This window comes from Rana temporaria, chromosome 2, assembly GCF_905171775.1.
Source record: "Rana temporaria chromosome 2, aRanTem1.1, whole genome shotgun sequence".
In the NCBI taxonomy this organism is placed as follows: Eukaryota; Metazoa; Chordata; class Amphibia; order Anura; family Ranidae; genus Rana; species Rana temporaria.
Genome location: NC_053490.1, coordinates 363,977,144 through 363,991,810, shown reverse-complemented (window position 1 = coordinate 363,991,810; position 14,667 = coordinate 363,977,144). Strand labels below are relative to the sequence as shown.

Here is a 14,667-nt window from a genome sequence, read left to right as displayed (position 1 = left end):
GGGATTCGACTTGTGAGACCCCAAGTTGCACGACATGTGAAATATCAATTCAGTCAATGAGAGCTGTCTTAATTAGCACTACTGAAGTCACTCCTACTTTAGAAAATTTACTGTACTACTTCAAGGCGACCTCTATCCGAATTATGCTTATAGACTTCTTAAATTATGTGATTTGGATCCGGGATTACAGGAAGATTACACAGACATTCCCTGAAGTTGCATCAAAGTCGTGCCTGAAGAAGGAGATAGCGTCTCGGAAACGTGTTGCGAGTTCCCCTGTCCTGATTTGGTCTCTTGCTAGCTCTGTGAGAGCTGGAGACGCTGCTGTTTATATACTTCCATACGACAGGTCTGAGCTTATCCCCACAGTGGTCATCTCATCCCTTGTGAAGGCCGACTACTTGATTGGTGATCCACATCCACCCTGTGTGCAGCTTGCAAGATACTTTTATGTAAGTGTATCTGAATAAAGTGTTAGGCCGCGTATACACGATCGGTCAAAACCGATGAAAATGGACTGAAGGTCCGTTTTCATCAGTCTAAACCGATCGTGTGTGGTCCCCATCGGTCAGTTAACCTTCGGTCCAAAAATTTAGAACTTGCTTTAAAATTTAACCGATGGACTGATAACCGATAGGTCAAAACCGATTGTTAGTATGCAAAAGGATTGGTTAAAAACCCACACATGCTCAGAATCAAGTCGACGCATGCTTGGAAGCATTGAACTTCGGGTTTTTTTCTGCACGTCCTTGTGTTTTACGTCACCGCGTTCTGACACGATCGTTTTTTTTAACTGATGGTGTGTAGGCACATCAGACCATCAGTCAGCTTCATCGGTTAACCGATGACAACGGTCCTTCGAACCGTTCTCATCAGATGGACCGATCGTGTGTACACGGCCTTACTTGCTTTTACTATAACACTGACCCAGGCACCCTTTTTGATTGAACTTCCATTTTCTGCTGAGGAGCTGCGTGTGCAATCTCCATCCACCTGTGTATCCATCCGTCCTTTGGACGTCTCCTTGATATCCCTTACTACTATGGACTAATTCTTATCAATTCATTTTGGGTATAGCATGTTGTTTTCCTCCCACCTGTTATTGATCCCTTATGGTCCACCTTATAGCTGCCAGTGAGCGCTGACTCACACACTACCTGACAGTTCTGTGTGATATTTAGCTAATACAAGGAAACTGTTACCCTCCGACATGCAGTGAAGTTTTAGTAATGAAAAAAAAAGGAAAAAATGTCAGATGAAATGACAAACTTCCAACAGAAAAATAATCGCTGCACCAAATGAATCCAGTGTCATTAGATGCGATATCAGTAGAGGCTATCCAAATATCCCAAAACTTTGAAAATGTTTTTGGGCAACCCTTCACTTCTTAAGTAAACTTCTACAATAGGACTGCTTTTTTAACTAAGCGCTTCCAGAGATCAAATGTAGGTGACTGCGGGGACTTCCATTTTAAGAGGATGGCCTTATGTGCGTAAAACCGGAGCAAGCCTATCATGGCTGTAAACATGGCCAAAAGGTGGACCAGACCCAGGTTACAAACAGATAAGGGTACAGATATAGAGGTTACAGAACTTATACACTTGAAGCCAGCAGCCCAAAATGGCTGGATGACAGCGTATTCACAGAAGACATGTACAAACATTGCCAGGACTTCCAGACAGCGCCAACATTTAGCGAGGTGTGATGGAAACATCTATGCAATTTTTGGGGAGTAAAAAACAAAAACAAAAAAAAAAAACAGAACGCAGCACTCTGAAAGAATAATCAAGTGAATTCCAATGGTTGAATAGTCAGAGTTGAAAATAAATGGTGGTGAATGTTACCAGTGACCTCGGAGTGGATATAGGGGGAAACAATCATCCGGGAGGCTTGTATGGAGATGGTTTGAATATCAATCACCATCCAAAGAAATGGAGGGGAGAAAATTCAGTTCCCAGAGGGGAAGCGTACTGGCTGCTGGCAAAACCTGCCAGCTCCAGGTGGATGCCGCAGCTGGATGGTGGACAGCAGGATGAATGGAAACAGCCCCAGAGTGAACGATCAAGCCAAGCATTTTTCGGGGAGTGAAGGATATTCTATGAAGAATTTTAAATTGTATTAGCTGGTCCTGCGTACAGACCAGCTGTTGTATAGGGTATCGCCAGATGTTTTTCCAGTCTTCGAGAGAGAGAGAGAGAGAGAGAGAGAGAGAGAGAGAGAGAGAGAGAGAGAGATTATATATATATCATTTTTTTTTTTATGAGGGAATCATCTCACAGTAAAAACTAAGGGCCAGATTCAAATGAGATACGACGGCGTTTCTCCTGATACGCCGTCGTATCTCTGTTTCTATCTATGCGACTGATTCATAGAATCAGTTACGCATAGATATCCCTAAGATCCGACAGGTGTAATTGTTTTACACTGTTGGATCTTAGGATGCAGTACCGCGGCCGCCGCTGGGGGGCGTTTGCGTCATAAACCAGCATCGGGTATGCAAATTAGGAGTTACGGCGGATCCACAACGGTTTCTCGCGTTCGCTACGTCACCGCTAGTATAGTTTCCCGTCGCAAAGTTACACTTTTTTTTTTGGTGCCTTAACTTTAGTCAGCAAGTGTATTGCTGTCTAAAGTATGGCCGTTGTTCCCGCATCGAAATTTAAAAATCAACGTCGTTTGCGTAAGCCGTCCGGGAATACGAAAGTACGCTACGCGCGTCGCCGTTCAAAAAAAATTACGTCACGGCGCGCAAAGCAGGGAGTTAGGAAACGGAGCATGCGCAGTAGGTCCGGCGTGGGAGCGCGCCTAATTTAAATGGCACACGCCCATTTGAATTGGCCCGCCTTGTGCCGGAGGCCGCGGGCGTAGTTTATCGCAAGTGCTTGGTGATCTAGGATACGTTACGCCGCCGCGATTCTACGTGAATCTGGCCCTAAATTCTTGGGACAACCAGGGCAACTGGTTGATTACTGAAATTGTGTTTGAAATGCGTGGCGCAATTGGAAGTATCGGAACAGATGCGAGTTAGGAAGATTGTATTGCTCTTTCAAGGAATCAAAGGTTTTAAGAGAACCTCCCTCACATGCTTGACTAAGGTATTTGATTCCCTTAGAGGCCCAAAAATTTGGATCGGGGAAGGAAACAAAATTCCACAAGTGGGGCTTAAATGGGTTGTAAAGGTTTGTTTTTTATTTTCTAAATAGGTTCCTTTAAGCTAGTACATTGTTGGTTCACTTACCCTTTCCTTAGATTTCCATTCTAAATGTTTTTATTCTTTGTCTGAATTTCTCACTTCCTGTTCCTCCTCAGTAAGCTTGTGAACACAGCATCTCCCCGCAGGGATGTAGTCCCAAGGGAGGGGGTGAGCACGCTGACTGACCCCCAGCCAGAACAGCTCAGATGATGGAGGCAAGTTTACTGAGGAGGAACAGGAAGTGAGAAATTCAGACAAAGAAAAAAACATTTAGAAGGGAAATCAAAGGAAAAAGGTAAGTGAACAACAATGCACTCGCTTAAAGGAACCTATTTAGAAAATAAAAAACAAACCTTTACAACCCATTTAACTATAAAGGCATAAAAACAATGACCTAAGGTGAGTGAACATAGGAAGTTTCAAAATACCAGAACTTAACCTCTTCATGCCGAACGGTAATACAAATCTTATTGCCTAAGCCCAATTTTGCAACTTTGACATGTGTTAGTAAAAAGCATACATATCATCACTACTTCTTTGTGCATCCAGATGCAGGTGGATTATACCTTGTTTGTTTCAGTAAAAAGTTATAATAAACTCAAAGAGTTGAAACACCTGTGTAAAAACAGTCTCTTCCATATGCTGTAATTGCTTCACAAATAGAAGTTGCTTGATAAGATCCACCACCGAGAGAAATGCCTGCTTACCGGATCTCAATGACCCCCTGTTACAGAGGATCAAAGACAGCTTTAAACAGATACAGCTCACTCGACTCCAGCCAAATCCGAATGATGGTGGTTCAGGTCAAATCACTCGATGGATTCCAGTGGCAGAAATCATACCGAAAAGACAAAGATGGCTCTTTTTTGTATTATATTTGAACTTCTGTGGTAGCTCTGTAAGGTATTTTACAGGCGTGGCTACTACGAGACATTTCTTGGGGCTGCAGTTCCTCTGAACTCCACAAGGTGGTGATCTCACTCATATCCAGACATGAAGATTTTTTCTGACCTTCTTAAAGAACTCCTGCCAGCAAATGTAGGAAGCCTTCACCTCACAATATCACTGGTCAAGAAAAATGTCTAGAAATTCGATAGAATTTGATCAGGGTGGAAGTCTACAGTATTGGGGGGGGGGGGGGTATAGAGGATTAAACCCTTTATATGTTACACATATTTTCCACACGAGCATATGCCATGTTTTGAGCTGTGTAAAATTTACCATTGGCTCCGTTACATTTCATAGATTCCTTGCCTGTGCATCTTTACCCCTTGTACTGCTTGTTTGTCTAAATATCACCAGCTGTCATTTTCTATACCTTTGTCCGTTGGTTGTATGTTTTTAGGCACCTCATTTTATGAACATTTGAGTAAACTACAGCTGATCCTACGCAGATCCTTATTGTACTGTGTTATGTGTGCACCAATTTTCTTTGTTGAATGTAGAAAATGTCCAACATATGTGTCTTCTTTGGTAAACTATGCAAAAAAAGTTATCCTTTTTTTTCATTTAAACATAACTTTACCATTCTTTGGTAAAGTGCTTCAGCTATGAATTACATCAGCACTGGTGTCATGTTTCAGCCCTGTGTATATTTACCCTTTTTACAAAACACAGCTTGTGATGGCACAGTAGACAATTTTTTATTCTGTTTGAAGTAAAAATAAAAATAACTTGCTATACCAAAGATGTTATAAAACAAGGTCTAAAGAAATGAAAAATGGTGGTGCCCAGAGTTCATATTTAACCACTTCACGCCCGGCCTATAGACAAATAGACGGCCGAGTAGTGACATCCTCTCAAAAAGCACCAATCGCAGGGCTGCACGCTCTCTCACCGACCGGGTCCATGAGACACAGCTGCTGACTGATCTGGAGTACCGGCTCGCTGCCGGTACCATGTGACCACCCTGATGAATCACAGCAGGTCACACGACAGTCGTACACAATGGATGGCTTCCTTTCATGCCATCCATTGTGTAAAATTGTGTTGCTAGCTGTGATTGGTACATTTTTCATCACATGGTACAGACAGAGTGACTCGCAGCCCATCTGTACCATGTGATTATCTTTGAGCACCACACCAGTTATAGGACGATGCTGTACCGCACTGGTGACGGTATTTAAAAAAAAAAAAAAAAAGGCATGTGGCAAAAAATTACTACTTAAAAAAATTGATACATTTTCAGATATATACAATAGTTTGTGGACTCTATTACAGTCACACAGACTAAAGGGCAGGCCAGGGCAGGAAGGGGTAACAAATTCCCCCGTATTGAAGTGGTTAAAGAAGTTGCATTAACAGAAGCAAGGAAAATTGGAGCAGTACTGGAGCTCTTACTCCAAATTGGTTAATAAATCCACCCAAGTTGTCTACTTTTGTGAATAATGAATGCTTCCTTTGATACAAAAGAGATTTTGTATTATTCTGTACTTTTAAATTTTGTTCCTGAAAAATAAAAACAAAGTAAAAAAACTTTTTAAATCATAAACAGGCTTTATTTGTCCTCTATACACACAAAGCATACATTGTTCATGTACAAAGAACATACATTTTGTAGGAACTCTAAATGTTTTTCAAGTAAATAAACACCTTCAGACCTATCTGTATGCCAAGACAAGCTGTAATATGAATATATTAATGGTTTTAAAAATTATAAGCTGCTTTGCATTCGTTAAAATATTTTTCATCCCATTTACAAGAAAATTTGTATTCCTCATGAAATTGTAAATTAAAGCAGTTAGCATCTTAAAATATTTGAAGATGCAATCAAAAACGGTAAGCATAGAAGTAATGGTTAAATAGAAGACATTGCTAACTGCATTCACTCTATCATCTGTATTGCATTATTGTCATTATTGCATTTTACACCTGATGTACAAGAGGTCATCACTTGTTTTACAACAATAAATGTATTAATTATATTTCTTAATTTTTAGTGTGCGACAATGCTGATGGTTTTGTGAACCAAAATAACCCAAAAACAATAAAAAAGTATTTGTTTATTTCACAAACATATACAGATAAGGTCTATCAGAAAACATTTATCTTGCTTACTCTGACCATTTAAGTGCAAGATTTATAATATGAACAAGTAGTAATTATTTACAAGAAACTTGGAAAGCTTGACACTTTTTCATTAGGTGAAACATTTCTATTTAGCACTTAAAATTTATGTTGTACAGTTGTGTAAAAAAAGAAAAAAAAGGACAAAAAAAAAACTTCCCCTTGCCACCACCATAGGCATCAAAGTAATAAAAACTGCTACAGAGCATAAGCTAATAACGCAAACATACAGGTGGTGAGATGTTTTTTTCTAGGGAAAGAGTGACTTCTATACAACCTGAGCCAGAAAGGAAGCTTAAGTCCACACATATGCCTACTGGCATCTTCATTTGAGTTCACAGGTCAGCCCAACCATTAAAGAGTTCCTATCAATATTACATTATGGCAAATGCAGGTTAGAATGCGAGACACCCCTTGCTGCAGGTGTTAAAGCTCCATGTCTGGTGGAAGAGACTGAAATTGCAGTTGAGTAATCAGGGTAATAAGTTGAAGTCAACTCAAAATGGACATACAAGTTTTTGGGTGGAATGACCCATCAGTGCATTAAAAACGCTGCAATGAAGTCAGTGATTATTTTGGACCTCTGTGTATTTCACCTATCAAATCCTAGCTCCAAAATTATGTTACAAGAGAAAAGGGAAGGGTCAACGTTAGAACAATGTTGGGAGGCAAATCTGGATTTGCTAGATGTGTAGGGAAAATAGGTTCTATAATTTTTTCATGCTTCCAACAAACTGTTCATTTGAAAGAACTCTGTTAACAGTACAACCACCATTCTTTGCAGAAAACCGAAGGAGGGTCCTTTGTCTGTGTATTCTGCCTCACCGGTGATTCATTTCACAGTAAAGCAGTTCAAAATAGATCTGAGAAGGGTCAGACAATGCACAATTCTCTTTTCCCTCTTAAAAATAAGCATCATTCCAAAAGATCCTGAAAGAAAAAAATATGGGTTTGAAGATCATAGCAATATGTATTATCTAAACAGATTTTACCAAAACTTGAACAAAAAGTTTTAGTTGCATTAATACAGGAAGAGCTATACAGTATGTCTAAACCAGTGGTTCTCAACCTGGGGTCGGGACCCCCTCGGGGGTCAAATTAAGATTTACGAGGGGTCAAAAAAATCCTGGACTGTTCCTGAAGCCCGCCAGGTACTCAGGGAGCACTAAATGTCCTTGAATTAGGGGCGCAAATTAATTGTCTTGCCTTGGGTGCTATGAAAATTTTACTGTTAGGGGTCCCCACAACTTGGGAAATTTATCAAGGGGTCACAGCACTAGAAAGGTTGAGAACTACTGGTCTAAACATATGTCACCTTCTGAAAAAAAAAAAAAAAAAAAAGACAGAACAAGGATGCATTCAAATTTCTCAAGAGACCAGCAGAAGATCTTGAAAGATATGCAGAAAAATATAAAATGAGCAATTACTGCTATACACAAAACAATGCTATGTGATAACTTTCAGAAATTCTAATCAATGCCTAGAATGCATTTGATGTAAATTAGAGATTATGAATGAGTTATAGGCAGAAACCAATTCTTTAATCTAGTTCTTAATTGGATGTACGTCTGATGCACGTCTGGCGTTGCTTTAGGATTAATACAAATATGCATAGGCATTCTTTCTATACTTATTTTTGTAGTATCTCAAGCTGTGGCATTACTTGACCTGCAAAAGGTATGGAGGAATTCAATCAGTCACAAGCACTGTAAGGCCTCATGCATACAGAACATTTTGCAAACCCTCCTTCCCATCGTTTAGGCACGTTAGTATGCATCAAGCGGTTTTCTGCATGGACACATATCAGGGGACTTTAGAGGCCAAAAAAAAAAAAAGTCTGTCACCACTAGAAGCAGCTGCAAAAAAGTCCAGTGGGCATTAGGAAATATCTTGGAAAAAAAAATTAAGATTTTATGGTAAGTCAAGCAACCCAAGTACAAAAGGGACAATTCCCTTGTGAAAGGGACAATTTCACAAGATATGGGACATATGGACAACATTTCGAGGTAACTAATTACTAATTATGACAACTTATATTCATATCTGATGAATTTCAAAGTGCTAACTGGATGCATTCTTGACATATTAAGCTCCACATTTGACAATTTGACGTCACTTCCGCCCTGCTATGGGGACGGTGGGGGCCATCTTGCCCTCACTCGCATCCCCACACAGCAGGCTGAAGGACCCGATCGCCGCTACCGACGGCTCCGGTAAGCGTGATCTCGCGGCGAATCCACCGTCATCTTTTACAGGACCGCTCATACTAAAGATGGATATCTCGGTTGTGGCAGCAGCTGCTGCCGTTACCGAGATATCCATCTTTAAAGTGCCGCCGTATATAGTCGTAAGGCGGTCGGGAAGTGGTTAAAAGTGCAGGTTTATTTCATACATTTTATTATTTTATTATATTGCTAATAGGTCAAAAATATCAGGAGGAACATTTCTGAATATATATATATATATATATATATATATATATATATATATATATATATATATATATATATATATATATATATATATATATATATATATATATATATATAAAAAAATTAAAAAAAGGTTAACATGTTTTGGGTGTTCCTCAGAGCTGTGAATAATACAACAAAAATTAATAAAGCTACTTTATAAATTCCTTTGAACTATTTTTAAAGGGGCTTTCCTCTTGATACCTTTGAAACACGTTTATGGACATTTTTTGGAGAGCTGCCAATTCCATTGTTTTCCCATCAAGAAGACACTCATATTTAGATTCTCATATGAAGATCCATCTCTACATACTGACATTTCCCATAAAGGTTTGTACTGACAGGAAGTAAAGGGAAATTACCCCAACAGACACAGATTACAATAAAAACTCAACAGAAGATCTAACGCTTCCCTGTTTTTCCTCATATGAAATAAAAACAAAAAAGAATTGAAGATGAACAGAAAATTAAATAAGATGATTTAGTAAAAGTAAAGTAATTTTCCATCCATAGCATGCTACACTACCTCATCAGAGTCATCACGGTAACTGTTGCTTCTGTGAGCTGCACCAATGTTTGAATCCAAATGCTCATCTCCTGTAGTGTCCACATGCTCCCTCAGGATAGAGTACCTGTGTACAAGAAATCTGTGGGAAATGGACAAAATTCAATTAAGCAATAATTCAATAGGAGTCCTTTAAAAGCACACTTCAAGTCTCTTTACTCGGGGGCTACATACACTATATTACCAAAAGTATTGGGACACCTGTTTTTCCATGCACATGAACTTTAATGGCATCCCAGTGTGTGTGTGTGTGTGTATATATATATATTTATATTACTAATGTGCTTTGTGAATACAGCACTTGCCTCTCAAAGTAGCAGCGGCGTAGCGCAACTACGATACGCTACGCCTGCCTAAAAATACGCCGCCCTACGTGGATCTGGCTCTAAATCATTAAGTCTCCTCTGACTTATTCCTAATGTGTCAGGCACAACCTGGACAGCTCCTTGGTCATGGTGGAGAGATTGGAACCTGACTGATTGCTTCTGTAGACAGGTGTCTTTCATACAGGTAACAAGCTGAAATTAGGAGCCTTCCTTTTAAATGAGTGCTCCTAATCTCAGCTTGTTACCTGTATAGACACCTGGGAGCAAGAACTGATTAACCTCCCTAGCGGTATGATTATTTCAGAAAAAAAGTTGCTGAAAGCGGTACCATTATTTTCAAGGAAATTTGGCGCTTTATACTGTAGGCCTGTAATTCTTAGGAATAACTCACTTAAATCTGACCCAAGAGTCTTGTAGGCATCCCGGGTATGAAATTTTTTTTAAAAACAAAATTCTAAATTATAATATAATAAATAATTATAAATAATTAGAACAAATAATATATTTATAATAAAAATTATTCAATAATGTAATCAACTCAAAATCACTGAAATTTGCTCAGTTGCAGAATTGTCGCTGTCATTACTTTTATTTTTTTATGACGAATTTCCACACAAATCGCTATCGCACAATTCTGCAAGTGATTATAATTTATTATCGCCGTTTTCTAGCTGCTCTAAAACCATTTTTGACATAAAGGGACACTTTTGGTTGCTATGGACAATTATACAGTTTGCAGGCAGAAAGAAACGTTTTTATTATATAAAAGAACATGTAGGGCACTGGGCAGACCACTAGGGACAAGGGGGATGTGTATTTTTTACATACAGTACTGTAATCTATAAGATTACAGTATACTGTATGTAAGGTGTTTGTTTACCTTTTTGAATTTGGCGCTGTTCTCCGCCCCGGTGCATCGTAACGTCGCAGGGAACAGAGATCGGCGGCACACAGAGGCACTGTGTGAATCGAGCGAGGACCCGCTCGCTCACACAGCGCAGTGGCATCGCTGGATCCAGGGACAAGGTAAGTAAACACTGCCTGTGGATTCAGCGAGGCGAGCCTGAGTCTGACTTGGGGTTACCGATCGCAGCACAAAAATGTAACCCCGAGTCAGACTCGGGAATACCGCCAGGGGGTTAATAGGGGATCAAATACTCATTTCACTCATTAAAATTAAAATCAATTGAGAACATTTTTGAAATGCATTTTTCTGGATATTTGCGTTATTCTGTTTCTCACTGTTAAAAATATACCTAACATTAAAATTATAGACTGATCATTTCTTTGTCAGTGGGCAAACATACAAAATCAGCAGGGGATCAAATACTTTTGTAAATGTAAAAAAAAAAAAAATGTAAAAAAGATAAGTCACTGGAATTTATCCACATGGAAACAAAAGGCTTGATAATGAAAGCAACAAAAAGGATTATAAAGAACCACCATGTAAAAAGAATCCAAATCTGTAGATCATTATGGTTTTAATTCAAGGGTGTGATTTTTTTTCCTTTTCATTTTCAGGTGTGGATTTCCAATTACCTGGCTTAAAAGGTCAGAAAAGGCCAACTACAAACTGACATTTAAATATTCTCTCCTAATGGTCCTACATTGCACTTTATAACAAAATGTCAAATATTTTTTTGTACATGCAAATTAAATAACTACAAATATCTGTGTCTACTGTAATATGAAGTGAACAGGATGAACTCTTTAGTGAAATGTCAATGCTCTCAAATGGCAATGCTGTCCATAGTGGGAGGAGCCACACCAGAAGGAGAGAGGACTGTGGTCATGTGATCATATGCAAAAAAACAAAATCCGATCTTTTTTTTATTTTTATACGCAAACATTAAGACAATACAGTACCGTCTCTGTAGTATTAAAATACACAAAACATCGCTAAAAAATCATTGATAGCCTCGTGGTAAAAAACACTGAATAAAGAAAGTCTTAGATGTAGTCAAGGTGATGTAAACAATCCAAAGTGCTAAATGGTAATGTTGTGGGTCAGAGCGTGACCCATGACATTCCCGCTAACCCGGAAGGGACGTGTGCGCTTCACCCACTCCGCTCTCCAAACTAGGAAGCTACTAGTGTCTGCAAGGATTCCCCTGCTCTCCATGGATGTCTGGATCTGGTGATAGCGCCCTCTGGAGTCACTTGTATGCTCATTTTATTGCGATTTGATGTAAGTAGATAGGTTTAAGTGGGCTTTCAGTGTATGGGCTACTTTGGATTAGTAAACAGGATTACACTATATTGCTGTTCCTTGTTTTTATGACGTTGTGTGGAGCTCCTGTGGCTGCTGGTGATGGTCCGTGACAAAGTGGCTGATATATTCGCTTACTTAAGGCTCTGATATTTCAGTCTTCTGGTCTGTTTAACCCCCTTGGGGAGAATGCATCACGTGGTGGATTGAGATCATTTTTTACCCTGGTGGAAGGTGCACGCTAGGATTACCACTACTGAGACACCATTCAGCACTTTGAATTGTTTACATCACCTTGACTACATCGAAGACTTTCGTTATTCAGTGATTTTTTAGCGCCGTTTTGTGTATTTTAATACTACAGAGACTGTACGGTTTTATTCTTATACCGTGTTTTTTTTTTCCTTTTAATTTTAAACGGCTGCTCAATGGTTGTATATTGAAAAATATTTCACTATTCTTGTCTCTGTTGGTGCTGCTTAGGGATCTGTGGGTTTGATTCGGCGCCGAGTGGGTGTTCTGCAGGCTTTTATTTACACCCCTCTGTACAATTTGTCTGTATTGTCTTAATATGTATAAAGTCACATTAAACAAAAAACACAGCCCAAAAAAAAAATCCAACCCCCCAACCCTGCTCTTAGCGTATGTATGGAAGAGAAAAAAGAAAAAGAAAAGACAGAAAAAAAATAAATAAAAAAACAGCATACAATATTACAAAGTAATGTGAAAAAAATGTAGCGCCAAGAAATAAAAAGTAAATATAAATCACCTAAAAAGGATAATATAAAAGTGAATGTGACAGTCAAACGACTGGCATCAATGACTGCTCTAGTGACACAAAAATATGTATAAAAACCTGTGAGGTAAGATCAAACACATGCAACTCAATTGAAAATACCAATGTGGATAGTGCAAAAAAGATGACAAGTGATCTAATCAACTATAAGTAAATGAGACAGAGCATCTGGTCTCTCATAAACACACACTAGTGTTGGATGAATAGTACAAATACACAAAAAATCCTTGGCTTAATAAACCATACGTGATGGTGAGTTTAAAATAGTGCACCAGAAAAAGTGTCCGTGTAAGTACACCTTGAATGAACAAATAACTGAAAAAGTCAATAAAAAAAGACTCCATACAAAAGTGAACAAAAGAGTCCTTAAAAGTACATGAAGATTTCTTGCTCCACCCCAATATTTGAAGAAACATATATGTACTTTTAAGGACTCTTTTGTTCACTTTTGTATGGAGTCTTTTTTTATTGACTTTTTCAGTTATTTGTTCATTCAAGGTGTACTTACACGGACGCTTTTTCTGGTGCACTATTTTAAACTCACCATCACGTATGGTTTATTAAGCCAAGGATTTTTTGTGTATTTGTACTATTCATCCAACACTAGTGTGTGTTTATGAGAGACCAGATGCTCTGTCTTATTTACTTATAGTTGATTAGATCACTTGTCATCTTTTTTGCACTATCCACATTGGTATTTTCAATTGATTTGCATGTGTTTGATCTTACCTCACAGGTTTTTATACATATTTTTGTGTCACTAGAGCAGTCATTGATACCAGTCGTTTGACTGTCACATTCACTTTTATATTATCCTTTTTAGGTGATTTATATTTACTTTTTATTTCTTGGCGCTACATTTTTTTCACATTTTTCACGAAGTATCCACTTTGTTATGTTGGCAGCCTGATCCACGACAATCAGTGGTTTGCGCAATATTGTTTGATATTTTTTTAATATTACAAAGTACACTGCTCAAAAAAAATAAAAAAAGGAACACTTTTGAATCAGAACGCCTGGGATATTGATCTGGTCAGTTAAGTAGCAGAGGGGGAGGGGTGTAAACAGAGGGGGTTGTTAATTTCAATTAACAGCAAAGCAGCTGAAACTGATTAACAACAGGTGTACCAGATGGGCAACAATGAGACGACCTCCAAAAACAGGAATGTTTTTTCAGGTGAAAGTGTCTGACATTTTTTTTCCCTACTCATCTTTTCTGACTGTTTTTCACTAGTTTTGCATTTGGCTAGGGTCAGTGTCACTTACTGGTAGCACGAGGTGATACTTGAACCCTATAAAGGTTGCACAGGCAGTCCAACTCCTCCAGGATGGCACATCAATATGTGTCATTGTCAGATTATTTGCCGTGTCTCCCAACACAGTCTCAAGAGCATGGAGGAGATTCCAGGAGACATGGAGTTACTCTAGAAGAGCTGGACAGAGCCATAGAAGGTCCTTAACCCATCAGGACTGGTATCTGCTCCTTTGTGCAATAAGGAAAAAGGGATGAGCACTGCCAGAGCCCTACAAAATGACCTCCAGCAGGCCACTGGTGTGAAGGTCTCTGACCAAACCAGAAACAGACTTCATTTGCCTTTTAAAAAAAACTGTGGAATGCGGTTAGGAGGAGGATGGGGATCAGAGGTTTCTTGCCTAGCACGCCAATCTGGCGGAATAGATTTTACACCGAGTTAGTTAAAATTCAGGATTGCTCCAGGTGGGAGACAGCGGGCATTCAATTCTTAAGTCAAATTTTCGATGGGGTGGTTCTGAAATCGTTTGAACGGCTGAAGGAGGAATTCCCTTTACTGGTCGGGTCACAATACCAATATCTTCGGCTAGCTCACGCGATAAGATCCCAGGGTCACTGTTCCACATTGCGACAGGAGGAATCTCGCTTCCTAAGCTCAGTCTTCGAGGAAACTGAGAAAAAGGGGTTCATTTCCAGGACGTACCTACAACTACTAGCACCCTTACAGGCCCCTGATGTCCTTCCCTGCAGAGGGAAATGGGAGAGTGATATAGGTCCGATAGATGGGGA

General features: G+C 39.2%; 1 protein-coding gene across 1 annotated transcript in view; it reads right to left on the bottom strand.

The window, feature by feature from the left end:
• Nucleotides 1-5,666: 5,666 nt before the first annotated feature.
• SORT1 (sortilin 1) overlaps nucleotides 5,667-14,667 on the bottom strand; it is a 132,457-nt gene continuing 123,456 nt past the window's right edge. The window contains exons 19-20 of the mRNA XM_040337651.1: nucleotides 9,257-9,377; nucleotides 5,667-7,189 (exon numbers count right to left, since the gene is read on the bottom strand). Of these exons, the coding sequence (XP_040193585.1) occupies nucleotides 7,175-7,189; nucleotides 9,257-9,377 (136 nt within the window). The 3' untranslated portion in view covers nucleotides 5,667-7,174. The remainder of the gene's footprint in view (nucleotides 7,190-9,256; nucleotides 9,378-14,667) is intronic.